Below are 26,985 nucleotides of genomic sequence, written 5' to 3' on the forward strand. Positions count from 1 at the left end.
GACCTTTAGGTTTGCTATTTAGATGGACACAATTATGTCCTTGTTACAGACATGTTGTCACCTTAATATCTCAGGAAAACTATGGAAGTAGCATAAGCATCTACCTTGGTTTACAAACAAAACCTTCCATCCTTTCTACATGCACTGAGCAAATAAAAAAAAAAATTGTGTTTTGTCCAAAACCACATGGAAAAGGAGTGTAAAGATATTAAACAGCCTTGCAAGATGTTGCAAAACTAGAAATGTCCAACAAAGGCAATAAACAACACTACTTCATGTGAAGAGACTTCCAGATGTCCAAGGACTTAATGAAGAAATGATTGTGTACACTCACTGAATTAAATCCACACAACAATTTAGAATGCAAATGCAGACTGCTTTTAAACACGAGATGTAGCATAATCAGTCCTATTTGTTTAATTAATCCACTTGTTTAAACCATTTTGAGATCTGCTGTTTTAATCACATGCATCTATAATGCAGACAGCTTAATAAGCCAAAAATTCATTGTGTGTTTATCCTCTGTTTCTTTAGTAGAAGATTTGTGAATATTTACACATGCACTCATAGAAAGAAACCAGGTTAGGGTAGGTTTGGAGGTCGTCTCATTCATCCTCTTGCTCAAATAGTGGTAATTTCTGAGTTAGAACAAGCTGCCCAGTGCTTTGTCCCGCTGAGTTCTGAGTATTTGCAAGGATTGAGATCCTACATCTTTCTGGCTAACCTGTTCCAGGGCTAAACCTCTCACTGGGTAGAGTTTTTGTTCTGTTTACCTGGTCAGGATCTCCCTTGCTGTGGTTTGTCTCCATTGAAGATTGTCCTTTCCTCTTGCACCTCTGAGAAGGGTCTGGCCCTGGTTTCTCCATAAGCTGTTCATCATCTCCATAGCCAGCTGCTCATCAGCTGTCTGAGGGCTGCAGTGAGACCCTCCTTTACCTTCTCTTCCCCTGGATTAACCAACTCAGCTCTCTCAGCCACGTGCTTCAGAGCACATAATGGTTCATATCTGTCCAACACTTTATGTAAGGAGGTTGGATACATTCTGTGAAGTAAACCATCTCCAGAAGACATTTTAGAGATCTATGCCAACACTTACACAACTTTTACACATACCCCAAATTCTGCTACTTATCTCTGTATTGCAGTCTAATGCCTCTTAATTTGAGCATCTCGAGAGTCTGAGAGTCAGAAACTTGCATCCACATTCCCACTGTCCAGTTATGAAATTAGTTTATTGTAGGAATACAAATACTGAAATGTATTCCTATTCTTTATGCATAAAGATAATTACATCCAATATAGACATACATTCTGTGGTTATATACACGTTGAGTTTACAGTGGTCCCATCTCTCTTATGTACAGAAGGAAATCTGCCTCATTATCACTGACTTCACTTGCTCTATATATATATATATATATATATATATATATATTCTTTTTTTAACAGTTTTTCCTTAGGGGAATCCTGTAATGAAAAAAATCCCACTAACACAGTGAGATGTGCTTATGAAGGATAGCTGGTGATGCCTGGCAGGGCTTTGTCAGAATAAAACATTTTGGTTTATGAATCAATACTAAATACAACACAGGCACAAAATTTCTCTAGAGCATGACTTAAATTCTTCATGTTCAAGACATGAACATCTAATTTCTTTTATTCAAACTTCCAGTTCTATTTTTTCTAATTGAAATCCAAAATTTTTACAAATCAATTACATATTCTAGATTTATTTAAGAAGTTAAATACCTTTGAATATATTAGCTAAAATTCTTGAGGAGCATTACTTTCCAGGAAGAATATTTAACTCTTGGAAATCTTCTGTTATAATTATCAGGGCAATAAAAGGAGAATAAAATGTCAAACAGTAATTAGAATAGTCATATCCTGGCAATTAAGGTAAGAACAATAGCTCTTCATTCCTGATATGCCACTTGCTTTCCTCAAATGTTACTTTTTGGCAATTGGTTACAACCACAACAAAACCTGAACCACATTCATATCTCATAGAACATACATAAGCATTTTATATTAGATTGTATAAATACATAATTTTACTTGAACTTTGAGGAGACAATATCCAAGCTTCCATAAAGAAAAGTGCCTGATCAATAAAGCAACATCTGCTGCATTTACAGTTAGCCTTTGATGTCAATATCCTAAATTTCTTTTTCCTGAAATTTGGGCAAGTGATCTGTTAGACAACTGGATAAAACAGAAACAGAGCTCTCCACATCTGTTTTCTCTAGAGAGTGGTACCATCCACAAGTTCAAATGCAACAGGAAAAACTTTACAAGTGGGTAAATCCTCAGCACTGGAAAACTCTGAAATCTTTAGTCACCAGGTAACAGCTTAGCAGGGAATTGTGTCTAAAATATTTTACTTTGGTGCCTACATTATTATTTTAGATGTCTATCATTTCTATGAGAATACCATGGGTCTCATTTCTGCATATAAAAAAATTGTCTGGAGTTTTTTTCTCCTTTCAAACAGAAAAGAGTCCTCCGGTGTGCAACAGAAGTTTTCTGTCACGTATTTCAAGATAAATTTGCTTTTTTGATCATTTCATGCAAAATTCAAATCATCTAACCTTACATATTTAGATCTGTATCTGTACTTACACTTGTTATCTAGTCATCTATTTTTGAAGTGTACTTCAGGATGAGATTTACAGCCAAAAACTATAAAGGAAGTGGAAAGTGATTACATCAGTTTTAGATGCCTATAATTTAATATAAACCAAACCATGATAAACTCAATCACAGTTTTGCCCTTATTTCCTTTTATTTTGCCATCACCTGAGCACTGCAGTTAAGCATTGCCTTTGGTTGCCATGTCTGTGGTTCCAGCTCCTTCAGTGTCCTGTAAGCAGAGTTGTAAGACCTGGCAACATCTAGTTCAAAGCACTCCTCTGACCACTCTCCCCATCAGTTGCACGCAATGTGTCATCTATTCACTGCATCCATTTTCTGTGTCTCATCTACACCACCAGACAGGTTTGACGGCTCCCAGTCCTGCCTGGAGGTCCTGCCTGCCTCTGTGTTTAAAACCCCTTTCCATTGCTGCTGTCTCAAAATGAAAATGCCATTAAGGACAGCAAGCAGTGTTCAACCACATGCAGAAGCAGCCACAATTACCCAAGTGACAGCAAAGCACACGACTTACCAGAATTGAGCAGGATGATGGACTTAAGGCACACGAATTCCTCCCCTTGAAGGTTCATCATGCGAAACCGAGCAGCAGTAGCCAGCAGCATGTCAAAAATTTCCACCATGCCCTCGACACATTTCCCTTGATTCCTGTGTGAATACCATCAATGGGGAGACGTTGAGTTTTAACCTGATGGTACCATGAGTTTTTCATCCCCTTGGACCGATACCCTCCAATTTGATTTCATCGGCTCATGAGCAAGTATGTGGCTTCCTACTCTGTGCACATTTGATATATGTGTGATTACAAAAGCACTGTTCTCAGTATTCCAAGTAAAATAAATAAACTATGAAGTACTGTATTTCCAAAAAAAATCAATTTCAGGAACTCATCACATTACTGTGGTGGAACATTTTAAATTGACTCAACCAAATCCTTATATTAAGGAAAAGATTTGTTTAAAATTACATTTTGATTTACGTGTATGTGATCTGCTTTTGTTACTTTGCTTCCTCTTCCTTTTCTTTTTTTTCTCTTTAACTGAAATGGTCCCAATTCTTCACATTTCTTCCTCTCTAAACATTTGCACTTGTTTCTAGCTGCCTGAGTAACCTTTAATGTTCCAACGCACTTCTCTTGATGTTCAATGTCAATATAATCCCTCCTTAAAGAACAAGCTTATTCATGAGCTCAAGAAGGACCTAAGAGGCCAAAATCATGTCTGTATGACTGATTAAAACGATCAGTTCACTCCACATATTGAGTAACTTTTTACATTGCAGCATTAAACAAAGCTGAAGTTTGGAATATCTCAAAGTGTTCATTAGTAATGGCAATTAACCATCTCCTGCTCACAGTACAAGGCATTCCCACTCACTAAATTTCATCCTACCCACTCAACCTGCAGCTGAAGAAATAATGCAGATTGTAATTTTTTTTTGTGAAAATTTAGTCTGCAGGTCTTTTGGTCATTTCCATTGCTACCTTTTACAAGGACTAACTACTTTTACTTCTATTAGGCCATCCTGAGTGAATTTTTAACATATAAGACTTAATGAGTGATCTGATCTGCTGTTTAGAAATATAATACTTTTTAGATATGTCTTTCATCAACAAAATTAAGAAGATCATTGCTACAGGAAAATGCAAAAAAGAAATTTCAAATGAACAGACTATGATTTATAACATGAGAAAGATTGAACATGTCCTAATTTCATTGTCACAAGAAACCTACCAGCATAGACACCTGCCTCAGGTCTTAACACAGATGTGCTGTTGAGAACCTGTAGCTGATGTCTGAACCCACACCAGAGCCTCAGACAAAGCAGACATCTTCCCTTCTGATTGCAGACTGAGAAACCTCTTTGCACTCACCAAGGCATCAGGACAAGTTCCAATGCTTCTGATACAATATATTTGCCCACAACTATAGAAAGACTAATTTACTCTCTATAGAGTTTAGCACAGAGAACTAGAATCCTTTAAAGTTTTACATAAACTTAAAAAATGCCCCCCAAAAAGTTTAAGAGTTTGGTATTTCAGGATTTTGCAGAAAGAAAAAGCTTCTGTGGATCAAAAAAATGACCCATATTAAAAAAAAAAATCTTTATGTCTGACTGAGATATTTGTTTGCTTCCTAGAATCCACAAAACTAGTGCAGCCAGCATCCAAAGCTTTTCAAAATATTATGCAGTCTGAACAAAATTTGCATGTCTACCATCAGAGGAAAAAAAAGGAAGAGAAAGTTATTTATAAAATCAGACTATTTAACATGCCTTATGGTGCCTCCTGAGACAGACATTTTGATAGCAAGTAAGAATTATTCCCAACCTCCTAGAAAAATAGTTCAATAGACTGTAGTTTACAAAATCAATATTCCAATCATGATTCTCTTGCTGACAAGTATGACCTCTGGATAAAAACCCCTAATCCAGCAACACATATTCCATGTGCTTAAACCAACATATGTGCCTCTTTCCCATCAACTGAACTCGTATGATAGAGGATTAATAAAAATTATGTAAATTCAAGAGATTCTGAATTGTTCCTAATCTCTTTTGTTTTGCTAAATGTACTTTAGGTGAAGTTATACACCCAGCCTTAGGTATTCATGAGTGCATGGAATGGCCTAGAAATTTCTGCTTTATTTTCAGAGGTAGGAAGCAGATCCAGCTCTATTGACATCAATGGGAACTGCAGGAGCTAAGTATCTTTGCTATACAGGGTTCTATTATTATTTTTATTATTATTTAGCTACAACAATTTTTTTTCTTTGTCAACCAGCAAGAAACTATCTGAAACTGGAATCTCCAGTTCTCCTGAACTGCCTGTCTGGGAAAGCCTAGAGATTTCTCCTGAAGGACAAATTAGTAATAGATTTAACAATTATCTTTATCCTACCATCTTGCTGTTGTCTTTGTGTACTCTCATCTTACTGAAGAGAAGACAACAAAAGCTTGTGTACTGCAAGGCATCACAGTGTATTCTCAGAAGAATCCTTTAAATTTGGCTATTGGGGAATGCTTAGGAAAGTTAAATCATTTGAATTAAAGGTCTTAAGTGACTGCATAAAGTACCATGTGTATTTACTTTAGTAGGTCTATAGAATCACAGCACCATCCAGGCCAGAGGGCAATTCAGAATGACTTTAGTCCAGCCTCCCACTCAAAGTGGGGTCAGCTCACTCAAGGCTTTATGCAATGCTGGTCTTGAAAATCTCCAAGGATGGAGACAGCACAACCTCTCTCAGCTTAATTACTTTCATCATCATGCTTTTTTCCTCCCCTAGATCCAGACAAAACCTCCCCTGCTTCAATTTTTTACTCCCATTTCTCAATCTCTCATCAGGCATTTTAATAAAGAGCCTTGACAACCTCCTTGTAGACTGTGGGTTATGCAGACTTAAAAGCCCTTTCTCCTCCAGGCGGAACAAATCCACTTCCTCCAGCAAAAAGGCATGGGGTCTGGCCTTGGTGGCTCTCCACAATGTTTACTGAAGTTCATTAATATATTCCCTGTAAGAACTGGATATGGTGTTCCAGATAATGAGTGCCACATAAAAGGAGGATAATGGCTTCCCTCCCTCTAATGCCTACCCTACCACTGATAGTGGTATCAGTAACCAGGGGTATTCCACTCTATGTAGGAATAAGAATCTAAATTTCATTTCAGTCTTGGGAAAAACCTAGACAGCAGGAATGCCTTTAACAGAAGCGCAAGATCAAGTAAAAATTAATAATGAAGGGTGCTTGGGTGAAGGGAACAGGGACTCAAGGGCTCAGTGGATGTTCTCATCAAACTTTTAATTCAAAGAGAAATGCTAAAGACAGATGCACTATCAAAACAAAGTCTGACTGTGTTTGTTATCTCTCTGTCTTCTTTTACCATGGTACTTCACTTGATGAAAAGGGACTGCCAAGAACAGATGGGATGCACAAGGACAGGGAATATCAGCTTCAAAAGTGGACTTAGTAACTTGGTGATGAAGCCTCTAAACAAGGCTTGGATGTGTTCCTAAGCCTAAAGGTAGGTTAGGAAACAGGGGAGAGAAAAGCTGAAAGGATAGCATTCACATTCCCAGTTAGGAAGGAGGGCATTCACAGACTTAACTCAAGTGCCCATGCTCAGACACAGTAAGAGGAGAACAGTAAGTCTGTACACAGACTTCCAAACAAGAGATGATCTTTATATACATTAATGTATTCTATATAAACTAGTTCTATTAACAGACATTGGTAGAAGCTTTCTACTCTTATGTGAAGCAATGAACTAAAACAGCTTAAGGAAGTGGAATGCCAGCAAAGCTCCCTCTGCAAGGATTTAAGACCAAATCAAGAACACCTACTTGGATGCCTTAAGTACTGCCAGACAGGTATTACAGGGCTACTTAACTAACAGAGGATTCCACCTTTTCTCCATGCTGTGCTTTATCCGTCATTAAGAGATGAGAAAATTGTTATCAGCAGAGAAATTTTACTTCAGACCATGCTGCATTTAACCAGTAACACCAAGGGATTGCAGAAAAGGTTATGGGAAAGTTATCAGGAAGAAAAATTAAAATCTGAAAAAAATTAACCCCAAAGCTCTAGAACAAAACAACAATCTGAAAAGAACAGGAGTCAAAGAGAAAAGCAGAAACTACTAAGTGTAAATCACAGTGTCAGATGCGAGTGCTGCTGATAAAGAAATATGCTTATTGTTCTGTCAGTATCCAGGAGGTTAGATATCATTTTGTTTTGGAAAAAATGTTTTGATCACAGCAATCTAGCTTGCACCTTCACACAGATCAACCAATAAGTGGTAGGTGGTCGTGAAGGTGTGAGCTACAGAAAGGGACAAATTAATTATACGCAGGGTTTGTTCTACTGTCCTATTTTGTTGTTTTCCATACGGTTTTTGGTTTGGGGATTAGGGGATTTTTTAATTGACTTGTTGATAAGCCTTCAGAGGTAGCAACATCTTCTGCTCATCCCATTTGTCCCTGAATACTGGCTTTCAATTAACACACCCTGGGGAACTTCACAGACTACAGTCAATGGCTGGTGTTACAGCCTGGTCTTCCAGAGCATGCTGTTAAGAGCCCATTGTTTCTTATTCAATATAAGCTTAAGAACAAAGATTTGGGTCAATTGCTAGCTAAAACATATTCAAAATTTATAAAATTAGCCCAAGATTTAAAAGTCATCATTGAAAAATATTTGCCATAAATATTAAGTGGCATATTTATCAATAAAAAAGGGGAAAAAATCTATTTTGAAGTTATTTTCACCTAGAGGGTCACAGATTACCAGCTGCTGCTGATATTGCATGAATTGTCTGGAAATAATCTAGTTCAGTGGCCCTGCTCAAGCCTATATATTGCTGGGTTTTCAGAATCTCCAAGGACTGAGACTCCAAAACCTCTTGTCCTGTCACTGAGAAGAATCTTCCACTGCCTTCTTTCCTTCCCCTCTCCATCAGATATTTATCAGACATGAGTCTTCTCAGATTCTCCTTCTATGAGGGTTTTTCCAATCCACTCTTTGTGGCCCATCAGTGGCCTCAGTCCAATATGTACATGTCTGTCTTGTGTAGGGTAACTCAGAACTGGACACAGCACTCCAGATTTGCCACAGCAAGTCTGAGCAGTGAGAGAGCATCACCTACCTCTAGATGCTGCTAAAGCTTTTCCTAAGGCAGTCTGGGAGGGCAGTCTGCTGGCTCAGAGGGCACCTGAATTGTGCTGAATTCTCAGAAAGTTTATGGAGTTTCCCCCACAATGGTGTCCTGGAGGCAATTCTGTATTTATGTGCGAGCACATACTTAGGGAGGTTTCCTACTAATATGTTCTGTTATTGTGTCTTCCCTGTCCACATCATCCTGGATTAAAGCTCCTTCACCATGTTGGTCAGTCTGTGGAAATCATGATTTTTCCCCACTTTATGGTATGGATCTCACTTCTTCCTAGACATTCTTGATCCTCACAGCAGGTTCCATGAAAAGAAAGTTAAATCCATGTTGTTGATACCAGATATGCAACCAGTTGTTGCCCTGCAGGATCTGCCCATTCTGCCTCAAGCCCTTTCTCCTCAGCAGCCCCCATGGAATGGACCACCTGGGCTCCCACGTTTGACACTTGCCCTCAGAGCCAGGTGGCCAACCAAGTGTCTTTCCTGACTGGATGAGCAGAGGGTCATCCAGCTAGGTGAACAGGGTAAGAGTAGTACTTTGCACATTTGAGCAGTGGTTAATCAGGTCTGAAACACAAAGACAATTAGCTACTAAGTACCTTTAAAAGATTTTCCTCTTTGTAAAATATAATGTGAAATGGGTCTACAAATATGCCAGGTAGGAAAAAATCCCAAAAATGCTGCTATGACAGTTCAAAGAAAACTAATTATTCTTTGGTCACATTTAAGACATTTAGATTAGAAAATTATTATGAAGGCTCTCCATTTGGGAAAAATAAAGCTAAAATAATTGGCCAAAGAAAAGTTATTCTGATTTACAGGAGGGCCTTTTTCAGTTTAATTTATATTCAGTCTGAGTCACCATAAAGCCAAAAAAAAATTTAAAGTTCTCTCCATATCAGAAATGTAAAGTTTGATTTTGGAATTAACAGCATCACAGTACAATGCAACCTAGAACTGGGGCCTGTGCTTCCAAGGTCAGGGTTACTAGATGAACAAGTAATCTCATAATTTGTGTAGGGACTATCTTAAACCCAGAATTATTTCTTTTTCTTTGAAAAATTCTTTTCTGTGCCTACAAGTCTGCCAGGGAATCTATCAGGTGAAAACTGTGAAGACGTGGAGATCATAATGAGAGGGAGCTTTCTTTTTTTTATCTTTTTGAAAGAATTCATCACTTTGAGCATTACCCAGCATTTCTCCAGACTCTGGAAAGATTGTCCTTATTTTACATTTAAGTTGTTTGAGTTACAGAATTGGGTAGTCTTTGAATTTTGCCCAAAAAGACAGTAAAAACTGATTCACAATAAAGAGAGAGTAATTTTTCATTCTTTTAAGTTTTATCATTCTGTCTCATGTAATAGTATGGGTTTTTTCATTCTATGGAGTCTGCAGTATAATAATGCATCTCAAAATTCAACTACAGAGTGAAAGATGAAAGGGAAACCTAATTATTTCAAGAGATTCCTTAACTGTCTACAAGTTAATCCGTTCAGCTCTATCAAGCAAGTAGCCTAATGACAAGATGTTTTTTTGGGCTGGGTTTTCTGGATGGAATCTACTGCTCTTAAAGATGTGATGAAAAGTAAATGTACAATCGCTTTTCAAATCCATTTTGAAGGGCAGATTAGGATATACTTGTTGCCTATGGACTTTTCCCTTTTGAAATAAATACAAGCAGAAAGTCACTAAGGAAGCATTCCGAATCAAGCAATTGGGATCCATTTTTTTCTAATAAATCTAATAAATGGTAATTAATGCATCCACAATTTCACATGAAATGTCATGCATTTACTCAAGCGACAGACAAGTGTGGTGTCCTCAGGCATTTAGAACATTTTACAAGTTGAGGGACTAGAAAAACATACTCAGATTTCATCTTGATGCTCTTCTATTGTATCTAATTTTATGTCTATCAAAATATCTACATAAAGAATGTAAAAGATTCTTTTCAGATATAGAGGAAAAGAGCCATGAAAGCAGTAAATTGATCAGCTACGCTGTCACACAGTGAATGCTGTAAGGTTTTTTGCTATTTGTGTTAGTAGCAGTTTAAAAAGATCCACAGTCTCCTGTCATTGCTCAATACAAAAGTCAGTGAAAGAAAAATTCTTCTATTTAGAGAGAATGAAAAAGCTCCATCAAGCACTGAAAGTGGAAGTAAGTTTCCAGATTAAGATGAGCCCAGAAAAACAGACTCGCTTTCTCCATAAAAAGAAGTAAAAAACCCGATAGAAACACCAAAATACTGACTGCATTGAATTGAAATTTTATAAGTCCCTAGACAGATTTTTTTGCCACGAGAGATTTTTTACAACCATGATAAGAAAATAGCAGTAGAAAATAACATGGAGACAGCCATACTGTCTCATATCAAAGGTATATTTAGCTGTGGGCTAATCACACAGGCATTTGGATCTGCTTGTTTCAAGTGACTACCTCTAGTGCTGGGCTGGAAGAGATCATAACTTCTGGACTACCACACATCTTCTCAATGTGCTCATGACTTTTTACAACTCCTATCATCTTTACTTTGTTCCTATTCTCCTAATGAGTTTCACAGGCAGAGAAGTCAGTCCATTTAGTTAGTCTTTGTAGCAAAGCTTGGATCTCTCTTTAACTGTCTGTGCAACACCTCTGGGTACCTCTCCTGTTCTTTCAATATTACTGTCAAGACAAAGAAAATCAGAAAGGTACAGTTTTCTAATCACAGATGAAGCACAGAATTAAACAAAGGAATGGCAATGATCTCTATTATTTCTATCTCCTGTTGTAAACATTCTCGAGGGGAAGGAGACCTGCAGTCTGACTACTAGCAAGCAAAGAACTGCTGGTTCTATAGAACTAATTGCTGGTAACAGTGAGATGGAAACATCAACTCAGAATGCTGTTTAGGAAGATCAGAATTATTATTCTCCTATACACATTCCATCACATTTGTTACATAAAATTTGAACTTGTTTAATGCTTTTTGGAAATTCGACAAGATTTCCGTCATCTACTTTCTTGCTAATGTCTTAAATGACTTCAAGATATTCATGGCTTCCTCTTACAAAATGGACAGTGACTCTTTATCACTATGTCATTTTCATTCAATTTCAGCCAATTCTCTTCTTTAGATGGCATCCCATCAGCTTCTTTACTGTGGCCACCAGGCTTCCTTTTTAAAATGCAGCATTGCATTTCCCATTTTGCTGAAACTAAGAATGTTTCAAGTGAGATTCAGCAATCCAGCTATTTCTATCAAGAGTTTCTTTATAATTATGTCTCAAGCCTCTGAGTAACCTGGGATCAGCATGATATCTGAATGCAACAAATCCTTCAAAAATAAAGTAAAATATGACTTTCTTATTCCTGAAGAAACATTACATTTTCTTCAAAATTATAAACAGTCTTCTGTCAGGCCTGACAAATTTCAACCCTGGTCTAATGACATTTTTAAAGCCTAGTTTCTTGGGAACTCTCCAGAAAGGAAACATCTGGCTTGTCCTACTAGAAATCTAAGGCTTTACTTCTAAATTTGTCTTCTACAATATACTAATTTTCAAAACCAGAATATAAAATCTTGAATTTATTATTTGATTTTAGTAAGTACTGTACATTAATTGCAAACACTGGGACCCATTGTATTTCCTGATTGAGACTGTTTTTCTAATCTATAATTATTGTCATTTGAGCATTTTAAGAGCAGCAGTTGTACACTGTAAAAATCTACTAGTCCTATGTAACTGGCAGATTGTTAAAACTTTGAACCAAGACTCAAGTATTTGGGTAATGCATTAATGGAATAAGAAAGGATGCATTACCTCACAAAATACACTTCTAATTACAATGCAGACTGGGAAGAAAAAGAGATAATGGGATTATATTCATCCATACAGAAGGCAGCAGTCTGCACATACTGTCAACTTAATTGTCATGTAATTATTTTCTTACAGGCAAGAAAAATTTTAAAAAGCAATATAGAATTATTAACTAAGGTCTGATTTTCAGATTTTTTTTCAAGAAACCTTCCAAGTGTGAATTGTCACAAAGGAGAGTTAAAGAAGTATTTATTTTAAAATGTAACTGGTTGACTTGCATAGAATTAGAAAAGACAGTTTCCAAAAGATCTTCAGAGACAAGACAAGCATATGTGTAATATGACCCAAGTAGGAGGAGTGAGTTGGGAGAAGAAGGATCACACTTTTTCAAAAAACAGCAAAGCTGAAAGGTTATTTTTATGACATTTCAGATAGAAGTTAACAAGACAAGACTGTATATATCTAGCCAAAGGGCAAAAAAAGTTGTATAATAAAATTTGGTGTGACCTAAGCTTTAGGAACAGATGTATACAAACGAGTACCTATATCAAAATCCTGGACAGAAAGAATCTGTTAGAATCAGCATAAGCCTGAATGCTAAAATGAAAGGGGTGCTCAAGTCAGAGAGGATGTCTGCAACAGAATGATCACAGAGATCTAGAGGCATACACAAAGTGTATTAACAATAGAGAGTTTTCACTAAATATAGGAGAGTTGGATGGAACTCTGAGCAATGTGGTCTAGGGAAAGTTGTCCCTGCCCATGGAAGGGGGGTTGGAACTAGTGATCTTTAAGGTCCCCTCCAGCCCAAACCATTTTATGGTTCTATGAATATTTGATGCAGTGGAAGGACGTCATTGAGAGAAACAGGCTTTGAATCAGTGTCTGTCCTGCCCTCTCAAACCTGACAAACAATGGATTTCTGCTCTATAACATTCTCAAAAGCCAATTTGCCCAAATCAAATTAACACATCAAAATACTGTTAGTACTAATTAACAAGTAAATTAAGAGTTATTTAACTGATTAGCATATCAGTGCTTCCCAGAGTCAAGTAATTTATTATTTTACTTTCTGCAAATATCCCTACCAAACGGAGTGAGGCATGTATATGATGACTTAGAAACATGTTTCTTATTATTTGAAAAGAAGAAGATGTAATAGATCTACAATTTTACAGTCTCAATTGAAACTTAGAAAACAAAGAGCCCTGAAGTAATATGTGGTTCTAGTTGCATGCAATGGTTTTCTTTAACCCCACAGCTGACTTAAAACTGTGTGAATCAACTGCTCAAACTCCATTTTACTGAGAGCATGTGGGTTTTAAGTTGAAGAAGACCAAAATTTCAAAATTATTTCAAAACTGTTGCAGCTGTTTGTGAAGACTATACTTACATTTAGACAAACAGATATTTTCTGTACATAAAATGAGAATGTATTTTATATTTTCTAGTTCCACAGCTCACAGATCATTGTGCTTACACAAGTGAAATAGGGTTTTTCCTAAGGCAATAAACATTTCTCTACTACTGGGAAATATTACATTTTATCCTGTTAGGTATGATCATTTGTATTTTACTAAAATGCTAAAAGTCCTGGGGGGTGTGTGCAAATAGAGGGCAGGGAATCAAAGGATTAACACTGCATGAATGCAGCCATGGAAACTCAGTACCCCACAGTCAACAGAGCAAGTTGATGATAAGAAATTTTTCTGCTAATGAGAATTTTGATTAACTTACACACCTGGTAGCTGCAGTAGCTGAGGGCACTGCCCTTGACTTTCTGTTGCCACCCCTCTGCCTTGGCAGCTACCTGATGAGGTCAGGAGCTTGCTCAGCTCTTAGCTGCCTCTCTGTATACTCCATCTCAGTTTGGCTCTTCTGCCACTTCCAGTTTAGACCAAGATGCCAAAGTCTGCCCTGAAGGGACCCCTGTGCATAGAAGCTCTCCCCTACCAGCTCTGCTATGTGGGCAGCAGTCGTCAACTAAGAGGATCACCAATAGCTAAGATTACTCTATCCTAAGAAATTTTGCCTGAAAATTTAATTGAAATTTTTCACATGACTAGGAAAAGAGAGCTTGAATTTACATTAAGATAGTAGAAAATATATTTTAAATTATCAGTTTTCCTCCTTTTAACATCAAGACTGCCAGCTAAAATCCAGGATATTGTCACACAGCACAGAAGAATTTTTTTTTTTCCTCAGAAATACTCAGCATATTAGCAAGACTGGCTAAAAAAAAAAAAGCTTAGTGAAGGGAGCAAGTATATGTTTGTCATATTTGTCTCCAGTTTTCAAGAGGAAAAAAACCCCCAAACTTAAGATATTCTCTATGAATAAATAAAACTGCACTTGAGATTCTATGAGGATTTTCTTCCAAAATTTTGTCTGGCTGCTTGGATAAATTCATTCTAAGAAAAATTAGGAGGATTTTAAATGAACAAAAATAACTATCTGAATTAAATGAATAGTGCTCAGTTTTTAATTTAAATTACTTCTGCAACAAACAGTACAGAGTATAAGAGAAATTTACTGCTGCCTTTGAAAGAAAGCACTTCAAGCAGCAGATGAATCTCAGGTGTGTTACTTGTCTAATAAATGACCAGTATCACATTCCTGAGCATTTGTTTTCCAGTCTCACCTACCATAAGCCTGCTTGACATATGATGTACAGTCAAATTGTAGGATTGGTGAGATGATATCATGCTAAAAATTAATCTGACTGCAGCAGAAATAAATTGACTTAAATAATTCACAGCAACATGCAGACTGACCTGTCCAGTAACAGGTTAGGTGCAAACAAAAGCTTTCCTGGGTGTTCCATGGAGCGCCAGACTAAGCCGATCATCAGTATCTCTAACCAGGCACATTCCAGTAGATGGACCTGATCATGGAGTGTTAAATCCACAAATCCTGAAAGAATAAACAGGAGACAGTAAAAACACTCCAGTTTTGTAAGTGGAATAACATTATTCAGAGAATTAGGTTTAAAAGTGCTTTGGAGCTGGATAACCAAAAAGAGCAAAAAAACAGACATTTGTTCTCTTCATATTTTGGGCTGAGTTTTGTCCACCGGGGTTCCCAGTGTCAGAACAGTCAGAACTTTCTAGCCTACTGTTTTTGTGCTGGCTGTACTCTTCCCAAAAATAAGGACAAGAGCCTGGACAGCATCTCCATCCCCACACCTGTTGCCAGGGCATGGGAATCCAGGTGCACGCTGCCGAAAGGGGCGTCTGTCTGCTCCAGCACCACGCTGCCTGGGGCATGAGGCAAAATGGAAAAATACCTGCTATAAAATGAAGTGACAGCTCTAATCAGCTAACCCCAGACCAATTCTCTTGGTGGAATGCTCAGACAGACTCATGGACAATTCACTGTGATGAAAGTGTGATACCTGTGTGGAAGAGGGACCAACAGACCATTTCAAAAAAACTATGGAGCAAATGGTGATATTTGTGCAATCAGAATTCACCGATGAAACACCTGTTTATATTCCTACTGGACTACAGAACATGGAGGAAATAAGTACTTTGCATTTAAACACTGTTTAGAAACAATGAAGGCAAAATAAGAGATGGCTTATAACAATACTACAAAAAATGAAAAAGAAAGAATAATGGTGAAGGTACACATGTAACCATAATCACAGCGGTCCTCCCTGCGTTCATTTCATGCAAGAGATTGAATTATTGTCTCTTTTGAATTCCCATTTTTCACGAATGTTATTTTCTATCCAGAAATATAACAGAAGTGGAGATTGCATAATATGATTTATTAGATCTTGCGTAAGTTATTCCTTGAAATTAGAATGAGTTTCCTAAAATAAAACGTGCAGAAGTTGCCTTAAAATAGGTCTTATTTATCTTTTACTCAGTGTTACAAGTGAAACACATTATTGAACCTTGCCATAATTTTTTGGGGTAATTGTAATGATTTATATTAATCTTCAGAATACAGAATACATGGTAAATTACCTTACCAGCCCTAAAATAGCAGGGATTTTTCTTCTGTGTTGTGTCCTCTCTGAAGGTATATACTGAGTCAGTTTTGAGGAATATACCTGACATACACTTGAATACTATCTTGAGAAAAAGGAAGAAAAACGGCACATATTTTAAAAGTTAAATTATGTGCCACGAAATATGTTTTTCAAATAAGAAAGAGGTAGAGAATAAACAAAATGCAGTTCACAATAACTTAGAAAATACTGTTATGTCTGGTAAAACAGTTTTTCATTTAATTATATTTAATGAAAATATCTGAGGGAGCTAATCAATCTATTGGTAAGAAATCATCCAATAAAAGGAAACAGCTCTGACATGTTTGAAATAAAACCCACTATCCGTCATCAGAAGTGAATTTAGGCAGTTGCAATACCTGCTGGTTTTATGGGTGTGGTAACAATAGAGGAAATAAATAATTGTTTTTTCCTGTATTTTTCCTTTATTACCAAGTACAAAAAATTATTTCCAGACTTCAAAGACTGATGAAATGGCACTTGCCTGAGTCACCAAGCAGCTTGAACAATAGAGCTGAAACTTAAAAGAGCAACATTCTTAACTACAAAGCATTGGTTACAGCACTCAAGCACAAAACTGGCAGAAAGAAAATGTCTGTATATGGAGAACAAATAATAAACACCAGGTTTCCTATTAAGTATTGCCTTAAAACAACAATACGTAATTATTGCCTTGATGGCTTTTTAGGTGACATTTCAAATTTATTATCTTGTTGTTGATAAAACTAGCTAGTTAGTTTAGTTGGCAGAACTGAACATCCTGCCCAGAGAAGCTGTGGATCCCCATCCCTGGAAGTGTTCAATGCCAGGACGGAGGGGATTTTGAACAACCTGGTCTAATGGAAGGTGTCCCTGCCCATGGCAAGGGGGTTGGATGGAACTGGGTCATCTCTAATGTCCCTTCCAACCCAAACCATAAAAAATAAAATTTTATAAAATAATAGATTTGATAAAACAAAGTTCTGTACGATAACTAATACTGTAGAACCATGAAGAACATTCACTGAATGAAAATACTTTAAATTTCATATTTCAGTATGGCAAAAGTGTATGAACTGAACTGAAGTATTTCTAAAGGAAGGACATACAATTTACTTCTTTATCATAGACAATTTTTAACGATGACAAGGAAAAAACAGAAGTCATAACTCAGACTATGTCCTGTTGGCATTTGGGAAATATCTAATGAAGACAAAGAACCTTACTAAAAGTCTGAGAGCATAAGAAAGTTGAATTATCTCGGTGTTACCTGAATCTGATAACCATCCTGCAAGTAGGATGAGAAGTTAGACAGAAAGGTAAAGAAAGATCAAAATTAATAAAGCATTGAAAAATATGCCCTCTGGTGAAGAGTCAGAGGAATTTAGTTACTCTTTGTGAAGCTAAATAGTCTAGAGAGGTTGAAGGACTGCAATGGATAAAGATCCAAAGAAAAAGAGAATAGCATTACAGAAGGTAATGGAATAACAGAGAGAAGCCCATGCTGGCAGCTAGACTGGCTTCAAGTCAGACTACAAATTAGGGGGCATTGTTAGCAACAAAAGTAGTCATTACCTAAGCATCACATTAAATTTCCTTGAATTTTCTCTCATTTGAAACATTAATCAAGATCTAATAATTCTTTTAAGACATACTCTTGTTCAAGAAAGTTAATTCAGAATAATGTAACAGAAGTTTAAATTAAATTATGAATAAATCATTAGTCAGTCAATCATGTAGAGCATGTTGCACTTTAGTGTTGCTGAAATTATGTGTAGATGTGCACATAATTCTCAAATTTCAGTACTCTTTTCACGCTGAAAAGTTTTGAAAATTATTCAGACAGTATTTTTTAATTCTAAAATTTTTATTACTGTGCTTTAAGGAAGAAGACAGACATTGACTTCACTGTTGATAAATTAACTAATTTGGATGCAGTTTGGATGTAACCTACATCTCACTCCATATACCAGAATGACCAATTCCATGATCTTATATCAATCAGTATCAATAACCTAGATTGCCTCTAGTTCATCCTATCTGACATGTATCATATGTTTGGCAGGAGAAAGATGCTTAGAGAATAAAAGCCATGCCCAGACTCTTCCTCTTTTTTTCAAATTAACAGCATTTCCAAGGGATTGCCAACAACAAACATTATGAATGTACCAGAAATTCTTGTAGGAATATGGAAATATGAATTTCTGAAAAGCTAGAATGATCTTTAGTGTATCCAGCTAGGAGTAAGGGGCAAATAAACTTCTCTGTAGAAAGCATAATTGAAATGTTCAAATCAAGTGATTTTCCTTTCTAGTATTAAGCAGCAATATGTGCTGCATGAGTGACAATATGACACAAATCTCTCTCCTTTAGACAATAAGATACTCCATAGCAGGAGTAGGTCCACGGAGCAAAAGTTATTAAAAGCCCTACTTTGGCAAGCATGACATGTAGATTTGGCAATCCAAAATGGTATGATCCCACCATCTTAAAAAAAAAGGAAGGCAGTAACTATTTAAAAAACAAATTAGAAAATATCTTTGTAACCTGGGAGTTTGGGCAACACAAGGACTACTGAAATAGTATTTGGTAAAGCATACACCCTTGAGAAAAGTGGTTTATGGCCTAAGTTGTTTGACTGCAGTAAGGAACAACATAAAGCTCAGATGACTTTCATGTATTGCTAAGGTAACATACATTGTGCACTCTTCAGTTCTCTGAAATAACCACTACCAATGCATGTGTGTGTACACGTGTTTGTGTGTGTGTGTGTGTGTGTGAAAATTCGTCAATCATTTTGAAACTAATAGATTCGTCATTTGCCTTAGTGACTTAACCAAATAAGTAGCTACCCATTTTATGAGAAACAATTTCCATAGCAATTACCATTCTCTGAGACCCAATATCCAGTGTCATTGCAGATTCAATCCTTCAACAGGAAGTCATCCACTGACACTTACTAATATTTGAGGATCATCATCATAATTTTGCAGTTTCTACTAATAAGACACAACTATAGGGTGTTCAGACTGCTCAAAATCAGTTAAGTAAATGTGAAAAAAATTATAAAGAAACCCTTCTTTCTCCATGTGATCCAACTCTAATCTAACCTATATGTTTATACTTTATCTCCTAATTACCATGACGTGTACCTAAAAGATGAATGTCGAACAATTTTTGGAAGAAAATAAATATTATCATGTCGTAAAGAATGAGTCTCCAGATGCTTGAAGCTAAGTAAAGTAAAAGCAATAAATAGTTTTAAAAGCAATAGCAAACCTCCATCTATCAAAGTATCCAATTTACAACAGAAATTGATACCAGATGTTTATGGCAAAAAATACAGCAGGAAAAACAGGCTTCCACTGGAAGTTTCTTCATGTTCCAGAGGTATACAGCTCAGACTTGCAGAGCTGGAAATGGTCTTTTTGTGGTTGATGTCCTATAATATTTTTCCCTCCAAGTTTCTCCAAGTGCTTTCTGATCTGACTTGGCATTTAATGCACTTCAGATATGTTTTATATACTCTGAAGCAGTAGTCTCCAGTAAGAATTTTCATACTCTCAGTTAACCCTAGGTAAATCACAATCTCCTGTTGTTCTGAAATAAACAAACATCTATCTCTTGAAAAATCTATTATTGCATTGGAAGATTCCATCAATCCCCAGGTCATCATCTCACTTCTCATTTCCAAATATTATAAGTATATTCAGTCACTTCATAGACAAAAGTTATTCTGTTCACCTTTGAAACAATGTTGTTCTTCTTGGAGCATTTCCCAGTTCAGCTATATTCTTTTAGAGACAGTGATACCAGGTCTGCAGGCTGCTTCAGTCTGCCCTTATCTTCATCACGTTATTCAACTTAGTAACATCCATAATTTTATCACTGTTATTCAGACCCTTTTTTTTCCAGCAAAGTTATAAATATGATGAACACTAAAGTCTTAAACATCCTGCCAGCATGTCTGCTATGTCTTTAACTTAACAGTAACAGAAAATTTTATAATACCCCCTATGGCAAAAACCAGGATATTGAACTCGACAAAAAAGTTGTGGGAAATCAGAACACCTAAATTTTGTGTCTTAAATGTGTCCAGACAGACCACTGGTTTTTTTCTATCTTAATGCAGTGTTTTGAAAAGTGGCATCAACCACTGCAAAAGGTTGTTGTTTACAACAACCTCAGTCATGTGACAGTCATGTAATAAACCACATTTGGAACAGAGCACTAATGAGGTTGGCAAAGACAGCAGAAAGTAGTGGTGGGTGCTGCAACCTAATTGCTAGCAACCATCCAATAAAGCAACAAAATAAAGAGTGGCTTGTATCGAGAAAAATATCTAAGTAGATGAAAGGCAAACAGCAAAATAATTCCTAGGCAAGTTCTGTTCTCAAAAAAAACAGCCATAGAGAGGAAAAACATCTGTTCCTCCTAACCTAAAGCACATTGAAGGACCAATACCTCGGCCACCATTGTTTGATCAAGTGGCGAAATGTGTGCCTTTTTTATAGCCACAAGCTTGGTACCCAACCTCTCCACTTTAAAGAGAGTGGGGAGACTGCATCTATGCATTTATCTAGCACATAAGATGACATTCTGTTCTGAAATTGCACAGATCACTCAGCCTCTTCAACCTTTAAGGCTGAGCCCTGAAACCTCTTAGTTAAGAGGTAGCTAAAACCCACACCTTGACTATAGCCTTGTCTGTACACAACAGCAGAGAAAAACAAATTCTGAGGCCAAGTGAATCAGAGAACCACAAACACTGTTTTCTTTGAGCCTCAGTATCCACACAGCTATTTCTATAATGCTACTCATTCCTAATTCTTTCCACAGACCTTCAGACCAAAATTATAAAACACTTTTATTAAGTTCTTCCTCCTAAGGGCACTTACAGTATGACACGGACATATTGGTTTAATTGTTTACACAACACCAGTGTTTTAAATCAAGACTTATTTTGAAGACTGCAGATCAAAGATCTCTAAACCTCAACATTTTCAATCCAAATATTTTGCTAGAAGAGTAGTTTTGTTGGTTTTTTTTTTTAAAGGATATTGCTTTTGTTTCTGTTAGTGCGGTCAGAAAAAAATTAGCTACGATTTACTGAGCTCCTGGGAGCTCAGTAAATCTGAAAGGCAAACACAAAGCAAGTGGCACAGTTTTAAGAGCATCTAACTACTTTGTCTGCTCTTTCACAATTCTCTATTTTTTTCTGCCTGTATAATTATAGTATAGCAGCATACCAATCCAAACTTGCACACTGTCTCGTCTGAGTGTAAACAATCTGTCAGAAATTGAATTTCTTGAGATCAAAGAGAACAGCATCTGCTCTTAATTACTCTTAATTCCTTTTGAAAATTGTACTTCACATTTTTAAATTTTCAGCTCTAATGGTTTTACATTAATTTTTGTTTTTCTTTCTGAAAAACAAAAATTACAATTTACTGGTGTAAACTTAATATCGGTTAGGAATGTTTGGGGTTTTGGGCAAAAACCCTAGAAGTCAGAAGGAAGATAAGGTCCTGCTTTCACAGTCTGTATTCGTATTAAAAGTCAAGATCAAGCAAGCTTTTGCTCTTCACCTCTAATGGAGCCACCCACCCTGAGCTGGCCTTAGGAAAGTTGCCTAACAGTTTAGCAGGTAGACCATCCAGCCAAACTCCCTACCTGCCACTGTCCCTGGAGCAGGATGCTGCAGGGATGTTACATTTGTCACTTTTATTTCAGATCCCATTTCTAGGGGCTGGTCTGTTCTGCCTCCACTTAAAAGTTGCAATGTGATGATTCTGAAATGCATTTCTCAGGTAAATGAGAACAGTTTCAGCTCCTTTCCAGGAATATGTAAAGTTATCATGACTTCACTCCACGCTTTCTGCTTGTGCAAAAAGCACATGCTTTTTCAGACCTGTCCAGTTCATATCTATTCAGGATGAGGAGTTTAAAAAGTTCCTGAGGCCATTCCTGGTCCAAATAGCCAATTCCTTGTTCAGTATCGGAACCCTTCTTTCTCTCAGGTACACACCAGTCTAAACTATGATCAAGTGCACCCTGCCTATATCAGATATATTAAATACTGTCCTATTTCAAGTTTCCTATTCCAGAGTAAGCTTCTAAATAAGTTAGGCAAGTAGAATTTGACATACTCAAAGCAATACTTTGCACCAAGCACAATTAGAATTTAGGGCCATGGAAACACTTCCATGAGAAAAGCGAGAGGTAGTGACAGACAATTGCACTGGTCAGACATACATTCTCTTCCCCTGACAAATCCTTGCCACATTTTTATGAAATTCTGATGCCTTGCCTGAGAGAAACATGAGAATCCTCCAGCATAAACCAGCTTGGCTGGCTCTGCTCCTAGGGAGATGGACCATGTTCTGCCTGGGGGTCTGCAGGAATACTCAGCATGAGAGCCAGCCCTTAGCTGGGAAGTGCTCCTGTGAGTTTTAAGCACCGCAAGTTCTCTCTGAAGAGCAGCACAAGCAAATTATTCTGTAGGATTTATCTGACTACCTGAAGATCTGTCCTGTGATGGTGGATGGTGAGGCTGTATGTCTGAAGCTCAAGACTTCCTCCGTGGAGAGAAGACGAGCTGGGCAGTGCTGTGGCTCAAGCCCATCCCTGAGCCAGGACACACATGTGCCCAGTGAAGCCGAGTGCAGCCAAGTCCTGACTTTCTAACACCTGTCACTGTGTCAGCCTTAAACACAGGGGGTTTTCTGCAATGGTTGCACTTTGTTAACCAAAGATTATTCCAGAAAGTGCATTAGCAGTAACCATTTAACACAAATATGTTGAGGCCTTCCATCAGGGAACATAATAAAAGTAATTTGCACTCACATAGCACTTTACATTTTCAAAGGGCAGTAAAACCATTAAGTATTATTAAACGTATTTTATAGATAGAACACAGGGAGGTTAAGTACCTCATGCAGGAGGAGGCAGGATTAGGACAGAGATGTCTCAGCACACTGTCATCCTTTCAACCACAAAAATATTTGAGTTGAAGACTACTCGAGCCCAAGTGAAAGTTCCATTTCTTGCAAATCAGTAAAGGTAAAAAAAAAAGAAACCAGAAGCAACTGAACTTAGAGAAAAAAGAAAAAAAGCTTTAAGAAGTTGGATTTGGGGGAGAAATTGTTTAAAATGTAAGAAGAAAAGCTGGATGCAGGGAAGTATACAAGTATTAACTTTAATCGGTCTCACTAAGCTAGGCAAGGTAACAACTTGTACAAAACAAATCTTAGGCGTAAGTTTTCCTCACCCTCTTAACAAGCAGTTTTAAAACTTATTAAAATAACAATGAATCTTGCCAATAATGATTATAACAACTACTGAATAAGATTATTGTAAGTGAAGGCTGCCTGCCAGTTTGCAAGTGAAAGCTTATGCTACTTATATTGTAAAGCAAGAAGGGAGACATACATATATTTTCTCTATGGAAAACAAGCTCTTCAACTAATCAATAAAATGTGATGTTTGTTATTACATGGAAAATTCTTGCAGCACTATACAGCAGTTATTTAAAGCATGTTAATGATAATTCCTTCCCGGACCGTAATCCAGACGGCTGAGACTCAGGGTACACTTTGACAACAGTAAGATGTTACTTTATAGTTCTTTTAGCACTGAGAGATGTGCCATTTCCTAGGAAGTTCAGGCTTGCAAATAAAAGCCACAGGACACCGTCTGGTTATTGAGAATGGAACAGCAGCTATTCCCTGTGATTTTGAGTGTAGGAACATCCCATCTGCAGCTGCATGTGAAGGCTTTTCTTTGAAGATTGTCCTCCGAATTTTTCCCTGGACAGGTGAAGACACTACACAAAATTTATTAGCTGCTGACTAAAATAGATGGGGTGAGGTAATACGTCTTTTATTTATTGTCTCTGCCACAGTTAATTACATTATATTAAACTTCTACCAGTACTCAGACCAGTTGCAAGTAGTTTGGAGGGTTTTTTGGGGATTTGTCATTTTTGTAAGAGGTCACAGCTACACAAAATGTTTTCCATCAAAAGCAGATGCAGCTTAAATAATTCCTGGGGCTGGTTATGCGTTCTTCACTGACTTTTACGAACTCAAAAGACAGACTCATAAATACAAGCTGTCCTCTCTACTTCGTTCTTTCCCCTCCTCCCTTTCCCCATCCATCTAGGGCTGGTCTCTTCTGCTGCTTTAATTGTTCACATCATTGATGAAATAACCTGTCAAGAAGGAAGAGCGTGAAAGCCACTGAGGAGCACTCAGGGAGAACCAACCACCTCGGAGAGTTTATACTTTGTGTAAATTTGCCCTAAGACTTGAAGTCATATCCAGCATGACTTGGTTTTGGTTTTTTTTTTTCTGTTCAGTTGCATCCAGGACAGTATGAGGTTTTCAGCATTTGTTTGACCTCCTTACTAAAGTACCAGGCTGTGCTCCAATCACAGCCTAAACCAAATGGAAGTGATGGTTTTGTGGCTGTCAAAAAAAAAAAATCATTCGAGGCAAAAGGTCTGATTAAGCAATCACTCTTTGAGCAATCTCTTGAAGCAACCACAGTTTTCAAGTAAACATATAATCTGGAAGGGGGGAGAGGAGGCAGACTGAGGTAGAATCTTTCAGAGCTTTTTAAATTACCCCAGCCTGCCCCTGCAAGGTTGCAATTGGTTGATTCAATACACAGTTACTAGGGGAGAATTTTAAAAGTAATGATCAAAGAATTCCCAGTTGTTCTCCTCTTTTGTGGAGTGCACCTACGTGCTTTTACTGCATCCTCTTACTGCTTGGGAAAGACACTCTAGTTGGGAAAGGCACTTTGGATGGGCAGTGCCCTGATGGTGTCAGAAAGAGCAGCAAGCCAGGGGTGGCTCACAGCCAGGGTGCTGGAGCTGGCCTGGGTAGTCCTACATGCCTGGCCTTCACTGCAGCACCAGGAGACAGACCTTGCTAGAGCGAGAGGCTCTGGAAAACCTCAGGGTGGATAAAGGAAATGCAGGTATGTCACATCATCAAATGGTCATGGGGGACAGGACAGGGATGGCAAGTGAACAAAACTAGGTTAAAGGGAGCCTGGAGAGCTACTGTACCACAGGCAGCTCATTGCTACTGCCCTGCACCTCACTTTTCCCACAAATGTTAGGGTGTAAAAATATCTCCATTGTTCCGTTTTTTATCCTTTTTGTTCCTTTAATTATAAGAGCTATAAAAAAGACTCAAAGGTCATCATAACACAATTTAAGAACATTTTTTAAAAGATATAAAATTAGCTTTGCAAGATAACACAACCAATGGCCAGCTTCAGCCATTCTTCTAAACTAATATTAATTATTTAAACTGAAATTAAGGATTAACCCCAGTCTTTCTGACTGTCCCTAAAATACTGTTTTTATACTTTTATTTCCAATAATTCTGTTTAATTCTTTAGGAATTAAAGTTTCACTGTCTTGCTTTACATTTCCACCCATATCTGGAAGCCTTTAGAAGTGTCACATTCTAATTTAACACTCTTTTGACTGCAAAAACTTTCACATGATGAAACTGGGAGGGCTAAGCTCTCCCCTTTTTCATTCATAAAATCTGGTGAAGAAGGCATTAAGCTTTTTTCTCCACAATGTCTCCCACTGCTGTGCTCAGCACTGAACCAATTAGCATCCATTGCAGCAGCATATGGAATTAGAAGAAGAGACTATTATTTTGCAACCCAAGGAAAAGAGGGGGAAACTGTCAAGTTTGTAGTGAACTAGAAGATTAAAACTGCTTCAAGACTACAAATAGAAATTGCTCAGAACATAGTGTGCTGTACCCAAGAAATGAGGCATAACTTCAGAGTTCATGGTCTGGTCATTCTTTATAGTCACTAGGATATAAAACTAGCTTGACTAATGCACCTGCATCCATTTTTTTCCCTCTGATTGTTCACTTTTGAAGTATTATTTCTGTCTATTGCACTTTTATGTGAGTAACAGAAGCTATATATATTTATATGTGTACTTTATCATCCATTACATTGCCTGGTACCTACATCAAAACAGAAACATAAGCACATATAAATGAAACCTCAAATGTTTCTTTTTCCTCCTATTTGTTTCCTCCCTACACGACTGGTTTTGAACCGAACCCAATCTCAAAAAAATTGTCCAAGAAATTGTAAGCATACATCAAAGAGAAGAAAGACAGCAAAATTAATTGCAGCAATTTCCTTCAACCACTACAACAAGAAGACTGTTTCAGCAGCTGTGTGGGAGAGTCATCATAAGACAGAGCACAGGAATACTTTACAGGGAAAGCAAGACACTGGAATGCAGCTGGCAATTTGTATTAATCTTCTCGTCCATGGAGACCTAGGAAGTTATCAAGCAGCATGTTTCCACAAAACACATGTTAAGCCCCTTTTCTCACATTCTCCTTCAATGTGTAACAAACCCAAGGCACCCTCAGGAAAGTGTGGCACATTTCATGGAGCAGGCTCAGGTGTGCACACAAAATGCAGGTCTTGCACTTAGAGAACAGTGACCTTGACTCCAACTCCCATACTGCCTGCTGAGATGCTGGTTGGAAGCACTCTGGCAGAGCTTTTTACCTTGGAAAGTGACAGCTGGCAAGTTTGAAACATGCTAGGTACCATGTCAGATTTCACAGAATGAAAACAAACAAAAAAGAGGCTGGTTTCTCTCTGGAAACATGGCCTCCTTGTCAGCGCCTCATCTTACTTTTCAGCACTCTACCAGGCACCTATTCCCACTCAACACTGAAAAAGGTATCTAAACTTCTGGAAATACAGGACCCTTTTCCCTAAAATCGTCTTTTTGTTTTAAACAGGTGCCTGAAATATTTGAAATTTTATTGAAGTCTACCCTTTCACATTCAAAAGAAATTC

At 37.4% G+C, this 26,985-nt stretch overlaps 1 protein-coding gene across 1 annotated transcript in view; it reads right to left on the reverse strand.

The window, feature by feature from the left end:
• The window catches only part of ESR1 (estrogen receptor 1), a 160,429-nt gene that overhangs the window by 10,178 nt on the left and 123,266 nt on the right, over nucleotides 1-26,985 (reverse strand). Inside the window, 2 exon segments of the mRNA XM_059841965.1 lie at nucleotides 3,167-3,300; nucleotides 14,897-15,035. Of these exon segments, the coding sequence (XP_059697948.1) occupies nucleotides 3,167-3,300; nucleotides 14,897-15,035 (273 nt within the window).

This window comes from Haemorhous mexicanus, chromosome 3 (genome assembly GCF_027477595.1).
Source record: "Haemorhous mexicanus isolate bHaeMex1 chromosome 3, bHaeMex1.pri, whole genome shotgun sequence".
NCBI classification, from domain to species: Eukaryota; Metazoa; Chordata; class Aves; order Passeriformes; family Fringillidae; genus Haemorhous; species Haemorhous mexicanus.